This window comes from Ursus americanus, chromosome 22, assembly GCF_024610735.1.
Source record: "Ursus americanus isolate L20-20 chromosome 22, mUrsAme1.1.p, whole genome shotgun sequence".
In the NCBI taxonomy this organism is placed as follows: domain Eukaryota; kingdom Metazoa; phylum Chordata; class Mammalia; order Carnivora; family Ursidae; genus Ursus; species Ursus americanus.
The window spans coordinates 20,429,095-20,448,318 of NC_142148.1; the positions used below are offsets into that span (position 1 = coordinate 20,429,095).

At 51.4% G+C, this 19,224-nt stretch overlaps 2 protein-coding genes across 6 annotated transcripts in view; both read right to left on the reverse strand.

Annotated features, from left to right (window-relative positions):
* ARHGAP40 (Rho GTPase activating protein 40) overlaps window positions 1-17,948 on the reverse strand; it is a 36,024-nt gene extending 18,076 nt beyond the window's left edge. For 3 of the 5 annotated variants that reach the window (XM_087853586.1, XM_087853585.1, XM_087853584.1), the window contains exons 1-2: window positions 10,603-11,403; window positions 10,058-10,152 (exon numbers count right to left, since the gene is read on the reverse strand). The gene's annotated coding sequence lies outside the window, so the exon portion shown is untranslated. Of the gene's footprint in view, window positions 1-10,057; window positions 10,153-10,602; window positions 11,404-12,277; window positions 12,588-13,622; window positions 13,756-17,519 lie in introns of those variants that run through there. The other 2 variants (XR_015720910.1, XR_015720909.1) reach the window with 2 other exon arrangements.
* ADIG (adipogenin) lies at window positions 11,495-13,137 on the reverse strand. Its single transcript, XM_087853942.1, is given in 4 exon segments — window positions 11,495-12,304; window positions 12,306-12,463; window positions 12,466-12,587; window positions 13,082-13,137. Coding segments are annotated over 4 exon segments (417 nt in total). The 3' UTR covers window positions 11,495-12,223.
* Window positions 17,949-19,224: the final 1,276 nt, after the last annotated feature.

The window sequence follows — 19,224 nt, forward strand, 5'->3', positions numbered from 1 at the left end:
GGGTGGCTGCAGCCTGAGTCCCAGAATAAACACATATGGCACAGACCAGAGCCCAGCCAGCAGGAGCAGCAAGTTCAGCCAGACCCATCGCTTGAAATGGAGCCATCCATCAGAGCCTGGGCCAGATCGGTGACCCCTCAGCCAGCCAGCAGACGCATGGCTTGAATAATGAGTGTTGCTTTTGTGAAGGATTGCCAGTGAGTTTGAGATCATTTCTTACACAGTGATAGCTGATAGAGACAGTGTATTATGAACAACCTAAACAACTTGGCCAGAGGACTAGTGGGCCCACTCTCTCGCACTCACACACATTTCCAGATGCTAGGTACACATGCCACATGCACACTCCATGTCCCACCCTACCCCCAACTCCCAGATGAAATGACATGCCAGGTTCTGAGTCAAGAGAAGGGTGGGAATCAGGTCTCTGAGAGCAGGGGTTGAAAGGCAATCTCAGGGCATAGCCGTGTGCACATGGGTGCATCAGGGAACATGTAGGTCCATACTTTCCCATGAACATGTACATCCTATGATCACATGTGATCATGTGGGCTTATGAAGGAGGGCCTTCCCTCTGCTGCTTTAGAACTTGCACAGAAGTCTGGACTCTCCGTGCCCACACAAGTACTCTCATATAACTTAGTACATGACTACGATGTGGATGGTGCCCCTTTGGATGTAATATCTTTATGCAGTGCACAACCTGAACATCAGTACACAGCCATATTGCTATCTATGAAGCAATCCCTGGGAGAATGGGGCGGGGCAGGAATCACATATTATAAAAGGTAAATCCTGTATTTACATTTTTGCGTATAGTCTGAACTGAGCTCTTAAACTCCCTGTAAGGCAACAACTTTCCCCTTAAGACAAGATTGGCTCATTGCAGCCAGTGTGCTCATTCTTTGAATGACTTGGCAATGTTCATCACATTTCCTCCACTTAATAATTCTGTTACAGGTGATATCCGGGCTGTAGAACTTTTAAATGTGACTATTTTATGTTATAGATAATAAGAATACAAACATTTTGAAATACGATCAATACACTTGAGCTTCCTGGATGAGATCTGAGGCTTGGCTGGAAGAGAGGAAAGAGCACAGCTGCAGGTGCTCCTGTCAGCTGGTCAAGGAGGGCGAGAGCCAGAGAAATAGGAGAACTGCTGGCCTGCAGACCCATGGTTCTCAACCCTGACTGTACACTGCAATCACCAAGGAAGCTTCTCCAAGTCCCAGTGCTCGGGCAGTACTCCAGACCAATTGCACCAGAAGCCCCAGAAATGGGACCTGGGCGGCAGTATTGTTTGAAGCTGCCCAGGTGAAGCCATCGTGCCGTCAGGGCTGGAAAGCGCTCCTCCTGGACACATGGTCTTGCAGCTGGTGTTCCGAGGATTGCACAGAAGGTTTCAAGAGTGGGATGGGAAGAAATGGATTGCCCCCAAATTCTCATGTAGCTCTTCTGGGAGGGGGCAGCCTGCGTTTCTGGGGTGGCTGGGGGAGAGTTCTGCCCAGGACCTCTGAGACGATGAATGGTCCCAACCAGAAGATCAGGATTGACTAAGCTCCATTTGAAGTGGCAGAGTGCCACCCCCCACTCCCCAGATCTTAACACATTTAATACAGCTTGCCCTCACTTGAACATGAAGAGGTCTCATACTGAAAAATCCTCTAGTTATAATTTCTCTGGAAAACAAATAAGAAGAGCTGACCATCCCGCCGCCCCCACCCTAAGTGCCGGCAACTGGAAGACGCTGGGTGGCGGCCGCCCCTTCCAGCGGGCTTCCAGCCAGCAGCGCGTCCCTGCCCTGCTTGCCAGAGAGTGTCTGAACGTTCCCAGGGCTTTGAGGCTTACCTGCATCCTTCCTTTAAGCAAGGTCATGGACCCTAGCTTGTCCCCACCTGAGCCACTTAATCAGATGATTTTATATGTTGGGCAACATAGAGAATTGTATTGGTCACCTGTGCCCACTGAGCACTTGAAATGTGGTTAGTATGACAGCAGAGCTGAATTTTTCATTTTATTTCATTTTAAACTTGCAGGGGCGAGGCAGGCACGAAGCCCTGGGGTAGAGGCAGCGACTGCTGTCTGGAGGAGCAGCATGGAAGCCTGAATGCTGTAGGTACACTACTGCCCTCCCCACAAAAACGGTGCCCAGGCCCTAATCCCGGGATCTGTGAGTACGCTATGCTGCATGGCAAGGCAGGGGTTAAGATTCCGGATGGAATTTAGGTTGCTAATCAGCCAACCCTGAGATGGGGAAACTCTCCTGGATTATCTGGGTGGGCCTCAGGTAACCAGAAGGTCCTTCAATGGGGAAGAGGGAGCCAGAAGAGTGAAAACCAGAGACGTGGTAGCATTAAAAGGACTCAAGTGGCCACGGCACACTTTGGAGGTGGAAGGGGACCAGGAGCTAAGGAAGGCCGACGGCCTCTAGAAGCTGGAAAGTGGGCTTTCTCCTAGAGCCCTACAGAAAGGAATAGAGCCCTGCCAACATGTGATTTTAGCCCTGGGAGACCCATTTTGGCCTTCCCTAGAACTCTAGGATAATCCATCTGTAGGTGTAAGCCACTTATTTTATGACAGTTGGTTATGGCAGCAATAGGTGGCACAGTGGCTTAGGGCCCAGGCCCCGGAGTCAGACTGTCCGGGTCTGAGTCTGCGTCTGTCCTCCTGATGTGTGACCGTGGGAAAATATCGTAGTCTCTCAGCTCTCCCTGCAAAATGGGGGGTGATGATGATGATGATAGTATACACAGGGCTGTGAGGAGGAAGTAAAGTAACGCATACAAATCGTTTGGCCCATAGTGCTTCAACAAACGTCTAAAAGCAGAACTGCTTCAGCACAGCCTACAAACCACCTAAGGTGGGGCAGACAGCCCGGAGGGGCAGAACGGGAACCAGCATGTGATGCGGCAGAGGAAAGAAGGCTTCCTGGAGGAGACAATGTTGGGCCTCAGTTTTACAGGGTCAGTGGACACCAGGGGGGAATGAGACCCGCAGATCTCACAGGAAGGGGAGCAGGTTAGTATGCTGGGAAGTACAAAGGAATTTCCCCGGGTGGGTGGGAGTCTACATTTGGGTTTGATGAAAACGAAGTTGGGAAGAAATATAAGGTGGTGGAGACGATCTCCCCAAGCAAAATAAAACCCCGAAGCCATTAACCAGCAATACCTGAGGTTTGATTACATCAAAATTCAAAATTCCTGTATAACAAAGACACCATAAACTAAGTTAGTGATCAGCTGACAGGATAATTGCAACAAATGATAAAGGTTACTATCTAGTCTATATAAAGAGTTCCTAGTTGACCACTCTCTCACACCATACACAAAAATAAACTCCAAATGGATGAAAGACCTCGATGTGAGACAGGAATCCATCAAAATTCTAGAGGAGAACATAGGCAGCAACCTCTACGACATCGGCCAAAGCAACCTTTTTCATGACACATCTCCAAAGGCAAGAGAAACAAAAGATAAAATGAACTTATGGGACTTCATCAAGATAAAAAGCTTCTGCACAGCCAAGGAAACAGTTAAAAAACTAAGAGGCAGCCCACAGAATGGGAGAAGATATTTGCAAATGACACTACAGATAAAAGACTGGTATCCAAGATCTACAAAGAACTTCTCAAACTCAATACACGAGAAACAAATAAACAAATCAAAAAATGGGCAGAAGATATGAACAGACACTTTTCCAATGAAGACATACAAATGGCTAACAGACACATGAAAAAATGTTCAAAATCATTAGCCATCAGGGAAATTCAAATCAAAACCACACTGAGATACCACCTTACGCCAGTTAGAATGGCAAAAATAGACAAGGCAAGAAACAACAATTGTTGGAGAGGATGTGGAGAAAGGGGATCCCTCCTACATTGTTGGTGGGAATGCAAGTTGGTACAGCCACTCTGGAAAACAGTGTGGAGGTCCCTTAAAAAGTTAAAATTGAGCTACCCTATGATCCAGCCATTGCACTACTGGCTGTTTACCCCAAAGATACAGACGTAGTGAAGAGAAGGGCCATATGCACCCCAATGTTCATAGCAGCAATGTCCACAATAGCTAAATCGTGGAAGGAGCCGAGATGCCCTTCAACAGATGACTGGATTAAGAAGTTGTGGTCCATATATACAATGGAATATTACTCAGCTCTCAGAAAGAACGAATTCTCAACATTTGCTGCAACATGGACGGCACTGGAGGAGATAATGCTAAGTGAAATAAGTCAAGCAGAGAAAGACAAATATCATATGATTTCTCTCATCTATGGGACATAAGAACTAGGATGATCGGTAGGGGAAGAAAGGGATAAAGAAAGGGGGGGTAATCAGAAGGGGGAATGAAGCATGAGAGACTATGGACTATGAGAAACAAACTGAGGGCCTCAGAGGGGAGGCGGGTGGAGGAATGGGATAGACCGGTGATGGGTAGTAAGGAGGGCACGTATTGCATGGTGCACTGGGTGTTATACGCAACTAATGAATCATCGAACTTTCCATCAAAAACCGGGGATGTACTGTATGGTGACTAACATAATATAATAAAAAATAATTAAAAAAAAAAGAGTTCCTAGAAATTAAGAAGGAAAAAATTCCTTCAACAAACATCTCATAGAAACGTACACAGCAGATATGAATTAACAGCCACTGGAGATAAAATGTAAATGCTCCATATGAAAAGATGTGATCAGGGAAACACAAATTAAAACAATGTAATATTTCACCCACCAGATTGGCAAACACCAAAAAGATCGCTAATACCCAGGGCTGGCAAGTCTCAAGAAGAAGACATTTTCACATTCTATGCGTATCTGCTGGCCAAACTGGGTGGAGCTGGTAATGCTTGATGGGAGGGGAGTTGGAGGGGTAGGGAACTCCAGAACCCTGAAGGACCCCAACCTAACCACTCGGCATAATGAGAGGCTTCTCCCTTTGCTTCACTATGAGGCAAGAGAGGAAATAAGGAGCCCATCAGAAGGGACCTGCCCTTCGCTGCTTTGTAAGCAAGCCAGTAGAGGTGAGCCCTGGAGAGAACCTGCCTGTAAGCCCTCCTGCGGCAAAGGTGGTTGGAGTGCAGCCCTGGTGGCCTTTCCGTGGTGGACGTACAGGAAGGCGGGTGTGAGCAATGGCACTTGTTGCAAGTAAAGGAGCGGGCTCAGAAGGGTGAGGTAAGCGGAGGACTTAGGGCTCAAATGCAGATCTTTCTACCACTCCGAGGAGTCAGGAGGCTTGAATTTACTTACTGCATGAAAACAAATCTGTGGATTTTGAGTCCTTCCCAGAGCGTTCCCTGGGACCACTCATGTCTGGTGCATACGGCGCGCTCCCCACATCCCTGCTCTGTGCTGGACCCTTCACATGCATGCGTGTCCTTGCGTCCTCATAGCAGAGAGGGCAGGAACTGTTGCTGCATCTATCTGACAGGAAAGGAAGCTGAGGCTCGGAGAGCTTAAGTAACTTCCCCGGAGCCCCACACAGCTGGTAAGTGGGGAAGCTGGACTTTGAGGTTCAGGCTGACCTTCTACCACGGATGCATTTAAACTGCGTGCGGGTGATTCTTTGGTGCTTGGGTTCACATACAGGGGTGTGTGCCTGGGGTTTAAAGAAACATGCTATCTGGAGAGATAGGTGACATTATCCCATGGCAGAGACCTCGGAGCTGCACATGAGCAAAGCATGAGTTTAGGCAGGTTTGTAAAAATGACTTATTCCACAAGTTATCTGTATCCAACCGGCCAAGTCGCTAAACACACAGTGTCAACAGAACCTTGACTGTTGCGCTAGACTCAAAATGGTCTTCCTGCCTCTGTGATTTACCAGATGGTCAGCATGTGAAAAGGTGCTCAACTGCACTAATAGTAAAAGAAAGCAGAGTTAAAAACAAGATACAATTAGCATAGGCTAAAAAGAGCAACACTGTCAAGAATGTCAGTACAAAAAACTGCACCGGCACCCACTCAGCTAGTCTGTAATTGGACGGAGCCTTCTGGGAAACCACTTGGCGACATGTTTCAGTTTTAAATGTACAGACCTTTGGACTCAGTGATTCCTATTCTGGGAATTTACCATAAGGTAAGTGCACAAAGATATATATGCCCAAGCCAATGCATATAATAAAAATAGCAACAAGAAAGGAAGGAGGGAAGGAAGGAAAGAAGGAAGGGAGGGAAAGAGGGGGCAGGGAGGGGGAAAAAAAAGAAAGGAAATGGCCTAAATTTTCATCATAGGATGTTAGTTAACAAAAGTACAGTTTGGTCATAAAACAGCCACATGGACCCAGCTGAGACCCCATAGCTTCAGGTCCTGAATCCTGAACCCCCAATAAGCCCTGGGGTCTCTAACACTTCAGACATTCAGAGGGAGGGAAAACGGCATATATGATGGGGGATCCTTCATAACCCTTAGAATCTGAAAATCAGTGACCCCTGCAGAAGGCCATGAGCAGGAGTCCAGGGCAGTGTGTGTCCCACAAGGGTCTGGGTTTGAAGTCCACGGACCAAGGTTTGAATTACACCCCCACCACTTGGCAGATGGTAACCCCGGGCCATTTACTCGACCTCCTGAGCGTCTATTCCCTCATCTGTAGGATTGGAGGAGAATTCTTTCCTCACTACAGCCCTGTGAGGGAATATACCCCTAACAGATAGGCCAAATACCCCTAACACACACTAGGTCCTCACCTTATTCCTCTTACCCCTCAGGCCGGGCCCTGAGACATCAGTGTCCCAAATCTCCCCCGCCCCCCCCACGATGCCTGTACCTTCAGCCCAGGTACGCACAGCGCCCCGGCTGCCTAGCAGTGCGGGCCCACAGGATCCAGGGACATGGTGAGGCAAGGGGCACTGGGGTGCCAGCCTCTGCATCTGGGCTGCGGGGAGAAGGGCAGGCCCTGCCATTGGCTGGCACTCTTGTGGCTCCTAGTTTAGCGGCTGGGCTGCTGTCACTGTGGGGCTGACTCAATCAATGATGCATGCAAGAGGAAGGCTGTGGGGCTCTGTGACATACCTGATTCCCAGACACCCCCAAATGTCCAACCTCCTCCCCCATGGGGCTGGCTCAGCCAGGACCACCTATAGGCAGACACACACACACACACACACACACACACACACACACACACACACTCCCCCTACCCGTCTACCAGCACAACAGTGAAATAACGGTAGCTTTAAAAAAGTCATGAAATATTTGCATTGCATTATTACCTGCAGCCATCCGATTGTAAATTAAACTGAATTAATAAAGTACCTGACTAATGTGGCTAGAAAAGGCAGTCACGACTCAGGGATCTTCACCCTGGCCTGGCCACTCTTTGAGCAGGCTGCCCACCTGCTCTATGTCTTGATTTCCACCTCTGTGAAATGGGGATGGTAATATTTGCCAGGAAGCAGGAAAGCAAGCAAACAGGATTGTGCTGAGGGGGTGAGAAGGGCAGGGCCTGGGTGGGAGAGGAGGCTAAGGGACAGGAAAGGGGAGTGGCAGAATGTGGGGGGCCAGAAGGGCCTCTCTGGAAATTGACATTTTGCCTGGAGTGTGAGGGAGCAGGAGCTCGGCACATGCAAAGGTGTGGAAGTGGGGCATTTAGGGACAAGTGAGGGACATTCCTGCCAGTTTCTCTGGCTTGTGTCCCCATATCTGTTAGTGAACAGGAGGGCTTCCTCTTGCTCTCCAGCCAGGACAGAATGCTATGGTCTTTCCCCAGTTTGCTCTGGGTTCCTGCCTTGCCCTCCTCAGAGTCTCTGAGTGTTAATGACCTCCCAGGGGGGGCATAGTTGACTTTACACTAAGAAGAGTGGCCCCAGGGAGCAACTCAAGGATGGGGCCCAAGTCCATAGGTCACCATAGCCTGCTTTGGCCAGGGGGATGCAAGAAATGGAGCCCAATAACTGGAAATAATACCGCAGGGGAGCCACAGTGCCCAGAACTATGCATGGCCCTCACCAGGGGAGGGTTCCACAGGACAAAGGGTCCCTAGGAGCCTCAAGTCTCAGGTGACTGTCCCTGGCTCTCACATGGAGACTAGGACTGTGCAGATGACCAACTGTCCACTTTTCCCAAGGTCCTCCTGAGGAGGAGACTCTGGAACCATGCTGCCAGAAGGCCAAATATTTGGAGGTCCCATTGGTGCAGAGGCTTTCCTTCCCTAATATATGTTGAAGAAGCCATGAAAGTGGGCGAAAAAGTACTTTGGAGCCATAAGGAGCTTTGTGTGTAAAACATACTAGATGCTTACTAAGTGTTGGATGGATGGATGGATGGATGGATGGATGGATGGATGGATGGATGATGATGGATGGATGATGATGGATGATGGATGGGTGATGGATGGATGAATGGATGATGATGGATGATGGATGGGTGATGGATGGATGAATGGATGATGATGGATGGATGATGATGGACAGATGATGGTTGATGGGTGGATAGATAGATGGATGGCAGATGGATGGATGCACATGGATGGTGGATGGATGGATGGATGGATGAACGGATGGATGAATGATGGATGGTGGATTGCTGTGTATATGAATGTGTTAGAGCATGAATGAGTGCCTGAATAAATCAGTAAGCCATTAGATGAATGGGTAGAAAAGCAAATGAGTGAAGGAATAAATAAATGTTTGAATGAGTAAACAAGTTGGTCCCTGAGGAAATGAACTTCTGGTCCAGAAAAGTAAACCTAACTTGTTATCACTTCGCTTCGGTGTAGGGAACCCCTGGAAAGAAAGCAAGGAGGAGAGAGTATCCTGAATCTTGAGTAAGCTGCACTTTGAAGCTTCTTTAAGGAAGTACCACCTCTCAGCTTCCTGGAGAGCCACACGTACTCAGAATAGGGTGAAGTGTGCCCACACTCTGGGCAACATTCCTCAGCCCCCCTTGGGCCTGGTTCCAGCCCTGGAGCATGGGTCAGGTGGATTAGGTCACAGTGGAATGACTCAGATCCCCCCGGGGGAGCCTGTGATGCAGCCCACCTACTCACTATTGTTGAGAGGCGTTCCACGCCCCTCAGACCCAGGAAGCTTCCCAGGGTTGTGTGCTCTGTGCGCAGCATTTCCTCCCTGCCTTTCTCTTCCTCTGAGCATCTCCTGCTCCCAACATAGGTCTCCCACCCCGTGTCATAGATGGAGCCACACAGGCCCGTGGTTGATCCTCAGCTCTGCCACTTAGGCTGTTTGGCTTCAGGCAAGCGCCTTACCTTCTCTGAGTCACAGCTTCCTCATCATTTAAATGAAAATCTTCCCTGTCTCGAGGGGTGGCTGTGAGACTTCAGTGGGATAATACGTGTCAAGGACCCAAACTGTGCCTGGCACACAATGTACCCCAAGCACCTTATTTCCAGGTGCTCAGCTTTGCTCTTTTAGCTGCAGTTTACAGAGCATTTACAAAGTGTCAGCCAAGCCCCGTGCTCAGAACTTTCCATGCACAGCCACACCGAGTTCTCGCAGAAGAGGGAGGTAGGGATCACTGTGTCCCGCTAAAAATATACACGGAAATCCTAACCCCCAGGACCTCAGAATATGACCTCTTTTGGGCATAGGGTCTTGACAGAGGTAATCAAGTTAAAATGCAGTCATTAGGGTGGGCCCTCACCAGTGAGGGGTCCCTCCAGAAAGAGGCAATTTGGAGACAGAGACAGACACACACACAGGGAGACGGTGCAAAGACACGGCAAAGAAGGCCCTGTGAAGAGGGAGGCAGGGGCTGGAAGGATACAGCCAGAAGCCAAGGATCTGCTAGAAGCTGGATCCTTCCCGTAGGTTCAAAGGGAGCATGTCCTGCCAGCGCCCTCTGGACTCCTGGCCTCCAGACTGTGGAACAATCTGGCCCACCCAGTTTGTGCCACTCTGTGGTGGCCGCCACACGAAACAAACACAGACAGGATTGGCCTCATGTTGCCAAGGACGACACTGAGGCTCCTGGGAGTAGGGGTGGGCGAGGGAGGGGGTTGCACTCAGGGTTCCAGAGCTTCTGGATAGAGATGGAAAATAAGGGCATGCCTGGGAGATGTGTCATGACAACAGGTCCAAAGAGAGAGCCACGTCCACTTACTGTTCCGAGGTTACTGGTGTGTCTTACAAACATCAATGGCACAACCTTCAGCTGCATCGTCCAGGCTAGGAAGCGCCAGGGATACCCCTGCGGATCTCGAGAAATACCTCTCAGTTAGTAGTCAGGAAAATGGGCCACTTCCAGGCTGTGTGACTTTGGGTGAGTTACTTCACCTCTCTGACCCTCAGTTCCCTCATCTGAAAATGGAATTATGACCCACCTCACAGGGATATTGCAAGGATCAAATAAGACCACTCATGGGAAGCGCTTAGCCCTGGGGCAGACCCACAGCAGCAGCACTCCGCCACAGCTGCTGGACTAGGGATCATGTCTCTTGGGGAGCCTAGTACTAGAGGATTACAGGCTGTGTTTACCACACACACACACACACACACACACACACACACACACTCCACTTATAGAACAAAATGTTAAAAGGGGGGCCTCAATCCATACCCCTCAGAGGCCTGGGGTCTCGGCCTCCCACCCAGAGCAGGGAGGCATCTTCCCACAGCCCACACCAACTGCCAGCCAGAGCTGCTTACCTGCCAGGAGCCCCAAGGGGCTATGTCCCCTGCCTTCTGCCGCAGGCGCTCCCAGAAGCACGGCCAGGTGTCCTCCCTGACGAGCCAGGCGGTGCCCACTCTTCCTCAAGGTCTGAGCGCCCCCCCAGGAGGCTCCTCTTGTTCCTCCGAGTGGCTGGGGGCAGGAGGGTGGGGCTTGGTGGCTTGCCTGGCTCTTCTAGGTCAGCACAGAAGCTGATCCCCAGCACCCCTCACAGCAAAGGGAGAGGCGACCAAGCAGTGCATGGGAAGTTGGAGAAAATGCCAGACAAAGCCTGAGAGAAGCTTCAGCCACAGGGGATATTTGTCACCAAAAGTGTTTATTCAATGCCAGGAAAGCTCCCAGGAAAACACAGGTTGCCAAAATCTCATCAGCTAGAACAAGGCATGTGTGGAGGAAGAGGTGTGTGTCGGGGGGCGGGGTGAGGGGAGAGGGTTGAATATGTGAGAAAGAGAGTATGGTTGTGTGCATTTTAGGGCTACGTGTACAGCAGGGCAAAGGCCTGGGGAAACAGGCACTTCACGTTCACCCTCGGTGTTTCCACATGGTGGGACAACTCAGCAACACCTGCAAAATGTGAACGCAGAGATTGTTGTAAATTCAGCAATTTCTCCTCCCGGAATTTATCCTTGAGATAGAAGCACACTTGTATACGAAGATAAAAATTCGAGGGTGTTCACTGTAGCCTTGTCGATAAGAACAGAAACCTTGTCCAGCAGAATTGGTGGGCTCAGCTCCAAAAGGGCAGCTCTCGACCCCACACAAGGAACTCAGACTGTAACCCTAGCAATAGGGAGCCGTAGAGGCTTTAAGCAGGGGGAAGGACATGTTCTGATGTGTGCTTTGGATGGATCGTTCTGACAGGGCAGAAAAAGCAGAGCTGGGGAGCCCAAACTCCAGACGAGCTAATAATTCAGGCTCCTTTCTCTCTCCTCTGGATAGTTGAAGAGCCTTGTGATGACTGGTGGGATGTGGGGTGGCAGAGGAGGGGACACCAGGAGGGTCAGTCCCCTGCCATCAGCTCTGCTGCCCCTGGGCAGCCAGTGAGGGTGTAAGGACAGGGGATTTCTTCAAAGGGCAGAACCCTGCCTCCCCTGCATCTCCTGCACACCCCACCCTGGAGAAGACCTGGCACAGTGGAGACGGGACCTTGGCTCAAATTCCAACTCCACCAGTGTGGCTCCAAGCCAGACGCTTGGTCATTCTGTGCCTCACTTTCCCCATCTGTGAAACAGGGATAACCGAAGACCCTACCGCATAGAATTCTTGTGAGGGTTAAAAGCCCTGCATAAGGCACATGGAAAAACACCTGGTACATAGTAGGCGCTCATTAAATGTGAGCTATTTTTTTTTAACTAGGCATATGTAGCCACTCTGTATTTATAAACGAATATTTGTTATTAAAGTCAACCTAAAAGCGAATCAAGGAGTGTGAAATTATAGAATAGGAGCTGAGAGCAAGATCCCCCAACCCTTTTGAAAGGATGGGAGAAAGTCAGGCATTCCCAAGGATGGTCAAGGACGTAGGAGTCAGTGCTGGGGGCTGGGCCCAGGCCCCACAGCTTGTTCAATGAATGGATCTGGCCAGGCCCAGTGGATTTGTCAGGGGTCTCCTGAGCACAGGAAACCTCTTGTTTCTTTAATATGGACCCACACCTTCTGGCCCAGCCCTGTGCTAGGACCTCCTCTGAGTTCAGTTGGCCAGCTTCTCCCCAGGTGCCTGCTTCTCCCATCTCCACAGGCTCGGGCTCCTCCCCAGGGATCCTGGGAGGTCATCTGTAGTGGGAGAGGAGCTGGGTCCTCTGGAGGCTTTCCTGAGTCCACTGGTGGAGGAGAGGAGTCGGGAAGCATCTCACTGGCCAGAGTCGTCTTCCCTCATCGGTGAGTCTCTCCCATCCAGCTCGGTTGCCTCCACGGCTCTGCGGACTCCAGGAAAGCCAGGCTGGAAAAGCATGGAAGGCTGAGTCTAGGGATGACAGTGGAATGAAAGAGTGAGAGAGGAACAGATACATGATGGTGTGGGAAGAGCTTTGTGTGAATGGGACAGGATTCTGGAGCAGAGTCCAAAAGTCTCCTTTTCTTACCCCACTAATTGTACACAAACAGGACAGGCTACGTAATTCGTGGGCCCATTAAAAAAATCAATGTATGGGGCCCCTCATTGAAAAATTAAAAATTCTAAGACGAGAGACAGCAGAACATTAAAGCAAGCATGGGGCTCTTGTAATAGAGCTGAGAAGGACCATTAGAGCATCGGGGTCGTTGGCATGGGGCTGACATTTATCTCCACTGGAATGGATGAGGTCTTTCCAGGTGTTCAGTGGGTGCCAGAGCCCTATTTCTTTGGGCAAATTACTTACTGCACTACCACTCAGAGTTCTCATTTGCAAAATGGAGGTAAGAATAATACCCTCTTCGTAGGATCTCATAAATGAGCTGTGAAAGGGAAGGGCTCAGCACAGGCCCTGGTGCCTATTAAGTGTCCACTGACTACCAGCGAGCATCATCACTGGCATCGCGTCATTCCTCCTGCAGACAGCTGTGTGTCATGCTGGGAGGGCTTTGAATTTGGAGCATCAATTATCGGGCATGTCAGGAGATGGTAAGTGCTGTGGCAGAAGACAATCTAGAACAGAGTAAGGGGGACATTGGAGCTCAACCTCAGAGGTGAGGGAGTGCACCAGGTGGATGTGGGGGAGGAGAGTTCCAGGCAGAGGGAGCAGCCAGGGCAAAGACCCTAAGGAGAGTGGTGGGAGGTGAGGCCACAGAGGTAAAGGGTAGGGGACCTTTGTAAAGGAACTCTTCATGGCAAAGGAGGCTGGTCCTCCAACATGGTGAAAACAGGTCTCCAACAGAACGAAGCAGAGGGTTCCCCAACATGGCAGAGACAAGCTCTCCAGTGTGGTGGTGGGAGTGGACCTTGAACATGGCAGCCGCCCTAGGCTTTGGGTAGGACCTGAGGCTCCCCCTTCCTGCCCCCCACCCCCCAGAAGGGTCTCACCTGGATGAACAGGCTCACCAGCAGGGCCTCTCCTCCTCTTAGCTATGGAGTGTCCCCTCCCAGCAAAACCAGGCTGGGCCTTTGCTCCAGGGCTCCCAGTCAAAGCATAAAGTGGAGTCATTTTCCTCTGAATCTGTGGACGTACAAGATAAGGCCTCTTGGGGGGTCACGTCCTGTCTCCTACCCCTGACCCAAAAGAAGCCCCATGCCAAGCCTGGCCATCCCTGTAGCTTTGTCTGAGACCAAGTGGCCAAGGCAGAATCATGACAAATGGGACAGTCCTAAGATCTCAGGAAGACTCGAGGACCTTGAAGTTGACCGGGGACGAAAAAGGTTGTCCTAGGACTCAGAAAGTGGCCATACCCACCTACTAAATAGGGACAGGCCCTAGAGGCGAACAAATGACCTACCTGCATTGGGTATGGTCCAAGAGCAGGCACCGAGGACACACAAACCCAACGACTGGCCCATCTATCCATTTGTCCACCAGTCCATTTATTAAGCAATATCTGAGCGCAGACATGCAAGATTTCCCTGCAGCACTGTTTTGTGGTGAAACATGCATAAGCAATAAAACATCCTGGAAACTGTATGTGTGTGTGTGTGCCCCCATCATGAGCGGTCTGGGTGATGGAGGCGTGGCACAGGCGTACTGCACAAAGAGCTGCCCCTCCCTCCAGCGCCATATCAGAAGCTGTTCAAACAACCATGAGACCTGGAGCTTTCGACTCGCAGGGTGTCCATAATACATCACAAGCAAGTTTTGGAGAAATGCATAGGGCAGGATCGCCTCCCTTTTTGTCTGAAAAACAAGTAACAATCCGCCCACACTTTTTTGGAAAACCTGCATGTGTTCTTGGATAGGTGCATGAACTTGCTAACATGACTTATCTGGGGAAGGCAAGGTGAAGGAGAAAGGAGAAGGGATGGGGGGGTTCTCCTTACTATACTCTTTAGGCATCTCACTGGTGGCAGAGAAGTAACGGAGGCTCAAGAGAGCCCTCTGCTCGCAGACCAAGAGCAGGAGACAGAAAAGGCAGGCTTCATTTCCTCATCTGTAAAATGGGCCTATTACAGCCCTACGAGGGGGGCTTAACGGATGTAGAACGTGTACCACAGGCATCCATCAGAGTTGGCCAGGAAGAGGATGTACAAATCAGTGAGAGGGCTTGAAGGGACTGCTCTTCACTACAGATCGTGATTGTTTTTTGAACACATGCTATGCGCTAAGTGTTTCATGTGCATTTTCTCATTTAATCCTGTTAACAACGTCTTGAAGGCCATTACTGTGTTATTTGTATTTTACGGAGGAGGAAAGTTCAGAAAGGCGGAATGTCCAGGCTCACGACCAGGAAGCGGTGGTGCTGGACTCCGATCAGCCTTCCGGCACCAGTGCCCTGCGATTCCATTGGGGGCACCTGTTTGAAGTCAGGGGCTTCAAAGGTAGCTTTGAATTTAACACCTCGCTGCAAGGACCACCATGAGGTGGGCAGGACCCTCCACAGGTGTTTGTCCTAAACCCACCTCTTCGCAGGTTTCTCTTCTTCCTACCGCAAATTCCTTTCCGATCACAAAGGAAATGTCCTCAGAGGAGCATCTTCCCCTTGAAGGGCACACGTGGCTTCATCCGCTCTCCTCCTGTCATGGTCCAGGATTAGTGTTGTCCCCACCAGCCAGCTTCTCCGGGGCTCAGCTGCGCATGACCCTTTCTGGGCCTCAGTACCAAGCTTGCCAGGCTGCTCACTTCTCCTCCCCTTGCTCCCCCGTCTCCTTGAGAAAGTGCGTCCTCCTGGGCCACATGGCACTCCCTGCTCAAACCGGCTGCCTTCCGGGCCCTGGAACTGCCCTGCTGAGCCAGGCCAGGCCGGGGTGGGGAGGGGAGGGGGGAACAGAGCTAGTCCTGTCTGCTTTTCACACCGGATTCCAGGCCAAACTGATTCCGACGAAGAGATCCACAGCAGAACAGAAAACCACCGGCCAGGGTATCCTTGAGCAGCGGCTCCCCCAGACCCCAGCAGGCCTGGACCCCGGCACGAGGACAGGACCAGTGGTGCAACAATACTAAGAATGCCGAGAAGACCAGCCCCTGAGTGAAGACTGCCCATCTCACTTTAAGGACAGCTTCTGGTCATTGCAAATTACCAAATGCCTTCTTGCAAAGCGGCCACATGAGATGTGGGAGAAAGTCTGAGAAAAGGTCAGGACAGGGCAGGCTGTGGATTGTTAGAGCAGGGCCTTCAAGGAGAATGAACTGCTGGAGGTTAGTGCCTTAGACCTTAGGTGAGGCGCCTCCTTGCTTCTAGAGAAGCCATCTGAAGCCGCGCCTACGCTTCCTCCGACCTTGACAAAACTGCCACAGAAATGGATTCTTCCTCAGCCTATAAGCACCTACTGTGGGCCACGAGTGACACGTCCTGGATGCCCTGCCCTTCACATGCATCTCTCCACAGCCCCAAAGGGTAGGGACCGATATTATCTCCGTCCTGTAGATGAGAAACCCAAGGCTCAGAGAGGACTTGCCCAAAGTCACAGAGCTGGTAGGAGGCAGGGCCAGGATGTGACGCTAGATAACCAGCACTCTCAAGTACTTCACAGGTGTGTGACCTGGCCACGCGGCTTCTCTTCCCGAGCCTTGGTTTCCTCAATGGTGCAGTAAGGATTACTTCGCAGTTATTCTGAGGATTAAATGAGATGACGCACATCAGCGTTTAACACAACCTTTAGGACGGTGTTGAAAAACGGCTAGCAGCTATTCTGAACGATGAAGCAGCAAGGCTAAACTCTGGGCCCATATCCTAGACAGAGGGCTTTTATAGCCACTACACGGACCAGTGCTCTGACTCCCGCCAGCCACCAGCCGATGCCCGAGTTGCGCCCCTCAGGGAGGGTTGCAGACCACCCCGGGGAATATGAGAATCTACTTCAAAAAGTCATTTTCTGGAAGCTCTGGCCAGGAACTCCCAATAATGACACCATTACCAGCCCCCACACTTGAGAACCTGGGGCAGATCTGGGGATGAACCGCTTAGTCTGTCTCAGTGCCATCTGACCAGAGCTGGCAGCACGTCCACACCCTCCCTGCCCAGCTGACTAAAGGTCTTGGAACTGAGGTGCAGGAGGTGGAAGGTCAAGTGGTCCCCGGGATGAGGGCCCGTGGTGAGAGGAGCGCCCAGGGAGACAGGATACCTGCGGAACAGAAGGCCACCCCTGCCACTGGCCCCCAGCTTCCCTCCTGGCCAGCTCCACCCTGCCTCCTATTCCTCTGGGTGGCATGCTGAGCTCAGGACAAGTGTCCGTCAGCTTCCATGATCTTGCCACCCCGAGAACCCAGATGCCTCCCTGATGTATAGTCTGGGCAGAAATCAGCGTGAGCGGTCTCTTGGCACCTGATGCCTAGGGCTGCCATATCCCATTGTGTAAGTTGTTTACTGCACAAAAGTACCCAGCTGAGGAACTGGGAGGGGCTGAAATCCAGCCCATGCCTTGTTTCCCCAGCCTTGTGCCCTGGCTGCAGTCACAGGAAAGGGACCCTTTTACTAACTCATCTGTGGGGAGGGGCCACCTCTGATTTGTGCCAAAGACTTTCTGTGCTAGCAGGGGCCCTGAGGGGACACAGGTGCGTAAGCGCAAGCGCGCGCGCGCGCGCGCGCGCGCGCGCACACACACACACACACACACACACACACACACACACACAGAGCTTCCCAAACTTGAGGGCTCACTCTTGGCCTCTAAACTACTCAATTAATCCTTTGCTCCTACAGGTGACTGCTTGTCTCAGACAGCAGTTGAGGCACATGAAGGACTCTTTTCTCTGCAGTTGCTTCAGGCCCCCCCTGCCCAGCTTCGGGACCCCCTGCCCAGCTCCAGGATTAGGGCCCCAACTGGGCAGCTCACCTTGGCTCAGTAAGAAGCAGAGCCAGACGATCAACAGGACCAACAGCAAGCTCACGGGCAGGCAGAGCCAGAACACCAGGAAAGAAAACGTGAGGTCGGTCACCAGCGGCACCAGAGGGTACTTCATGGTGTGTGTGTGGCTAAGCCAGGCCTGCCTGGGCTGGGCTGACAGGGCTGCCCTGGGGACCCAGTGGGCCGGGCCACATTCTGCTCTCAGCCCAATTGTGACTGAGCGGGTGACACAACAAGGAAGTCACGGTGTCCTTCAGGCAAAGGGAGAGCTGTTTTGGACGCGTGCCTTTGGACGAGTGGGTGGGAGCTAGTGGCAGTGAGACAGTTTGGCCAAGAACAAAAGCCCAGGCTTCCAGGCAGGCAGGTCTGGGTTTGAATCCCTGCTGAGATGCTATGGGTTCATGGGACACAAGGAAAGAATTCTTACCTCAGCAAGCTGCTAAAAGTTAGAAGAATAAATGATGGGCTAAACATCGCCCCCAGGGGGCTGTTCAAGCATTTGAGGTCACAGATTCCTTCGGGAGCCAGCCAGGTCTGGGGCCTGTCCTTCTGGCCTGTCCCACATCTGCACTTGGTGGCCTGGATGGAGCTTGGTGCATCGAGAGCAGGCAGCTGTCGCAGCTTCAGGCAGCAACTGCTGTGTGGGAAAGGCAGGCCCACTATGGTCACATCTCCTTTCCCAAGAGAGCCTCCCAAATCTGCATTTTTACGTGAAATCTCCCAATTAAAAAATGTTACTTCAAGCATTGAAATACTGTTGGCTCAACAAAATAAGTCTGTTAGGCCAGCCTGGGTCACTGGGCTGCCATTTAAAAACTTTCTAACACATAGTAGGCCCTCAATAAATGACTATTTATTGTGTACCTCTCCTTATTAGTTTTCAGTGAGGGGCTTCTAAGTGGTTAGCCTTGTTCCTTTGTCTCCCAAGGAGAGAGAATACTCTCAAATGCCATTCTTCTCTCTTCCCACCTCATCTGTCATTCGTTCATTCATGTAGAAGTGCACCTCCACGTGCCAGGCCCTGTGGCAGGAAGGAGGCCCTGGACCTCCAGGGTCCGGCCATCCCTGAGCTGAAGGGAGACTCTGGCCAGACGGGAAGCCTGACAGGTGCAGGGAATTTGCAGGTGGAATGGCTGCTGCTTGTGGAAGGGAGGGAGGCAGAAGCACTGCAATCCCCAAGAGGATCCTGGACCAGCTACCTCAGTCACTACGGGCAAGTGTCTGTGAAACACACCGATTCCTACACTTCCCCCTGCTCTACTGAGTCAGAACCTCCAGGGAGGCTTAGGACCCACCATGTTAATGAGCAACCAGTTTCATGGAGCCCTGATTTTGGCGCCACAGCAGCTCGTGGAGCATGGGTGGGAAAGTCAGAAAGACCCAGTTCCAGACTGGGAGAGCAGCTGCGGGTGGTTGACCCAGGGGAGACATGGGGTGGAAGAAGCCCCATACAGGAGGATACCAGTGCACGGAGAAAGGCAAGAGGGCCAGCCACAGAAAAAACGGGGGAGGGGAATGGAGGGGAACGGAGGGGAGAGCTGGAGCTTGGAAGCCAGCGGCTTAGACAGAGTCTTAGGCCAGTGGTGGGATGACTGGAGTCCCCAGAAGAGGCAGCCTGGGCAGACGGTATTAGAAAGTGTGTCCAAGAAGAGCAGTGCCTTGGCAGGCTGTGCTACTCAGAGCCCAGAGGCCA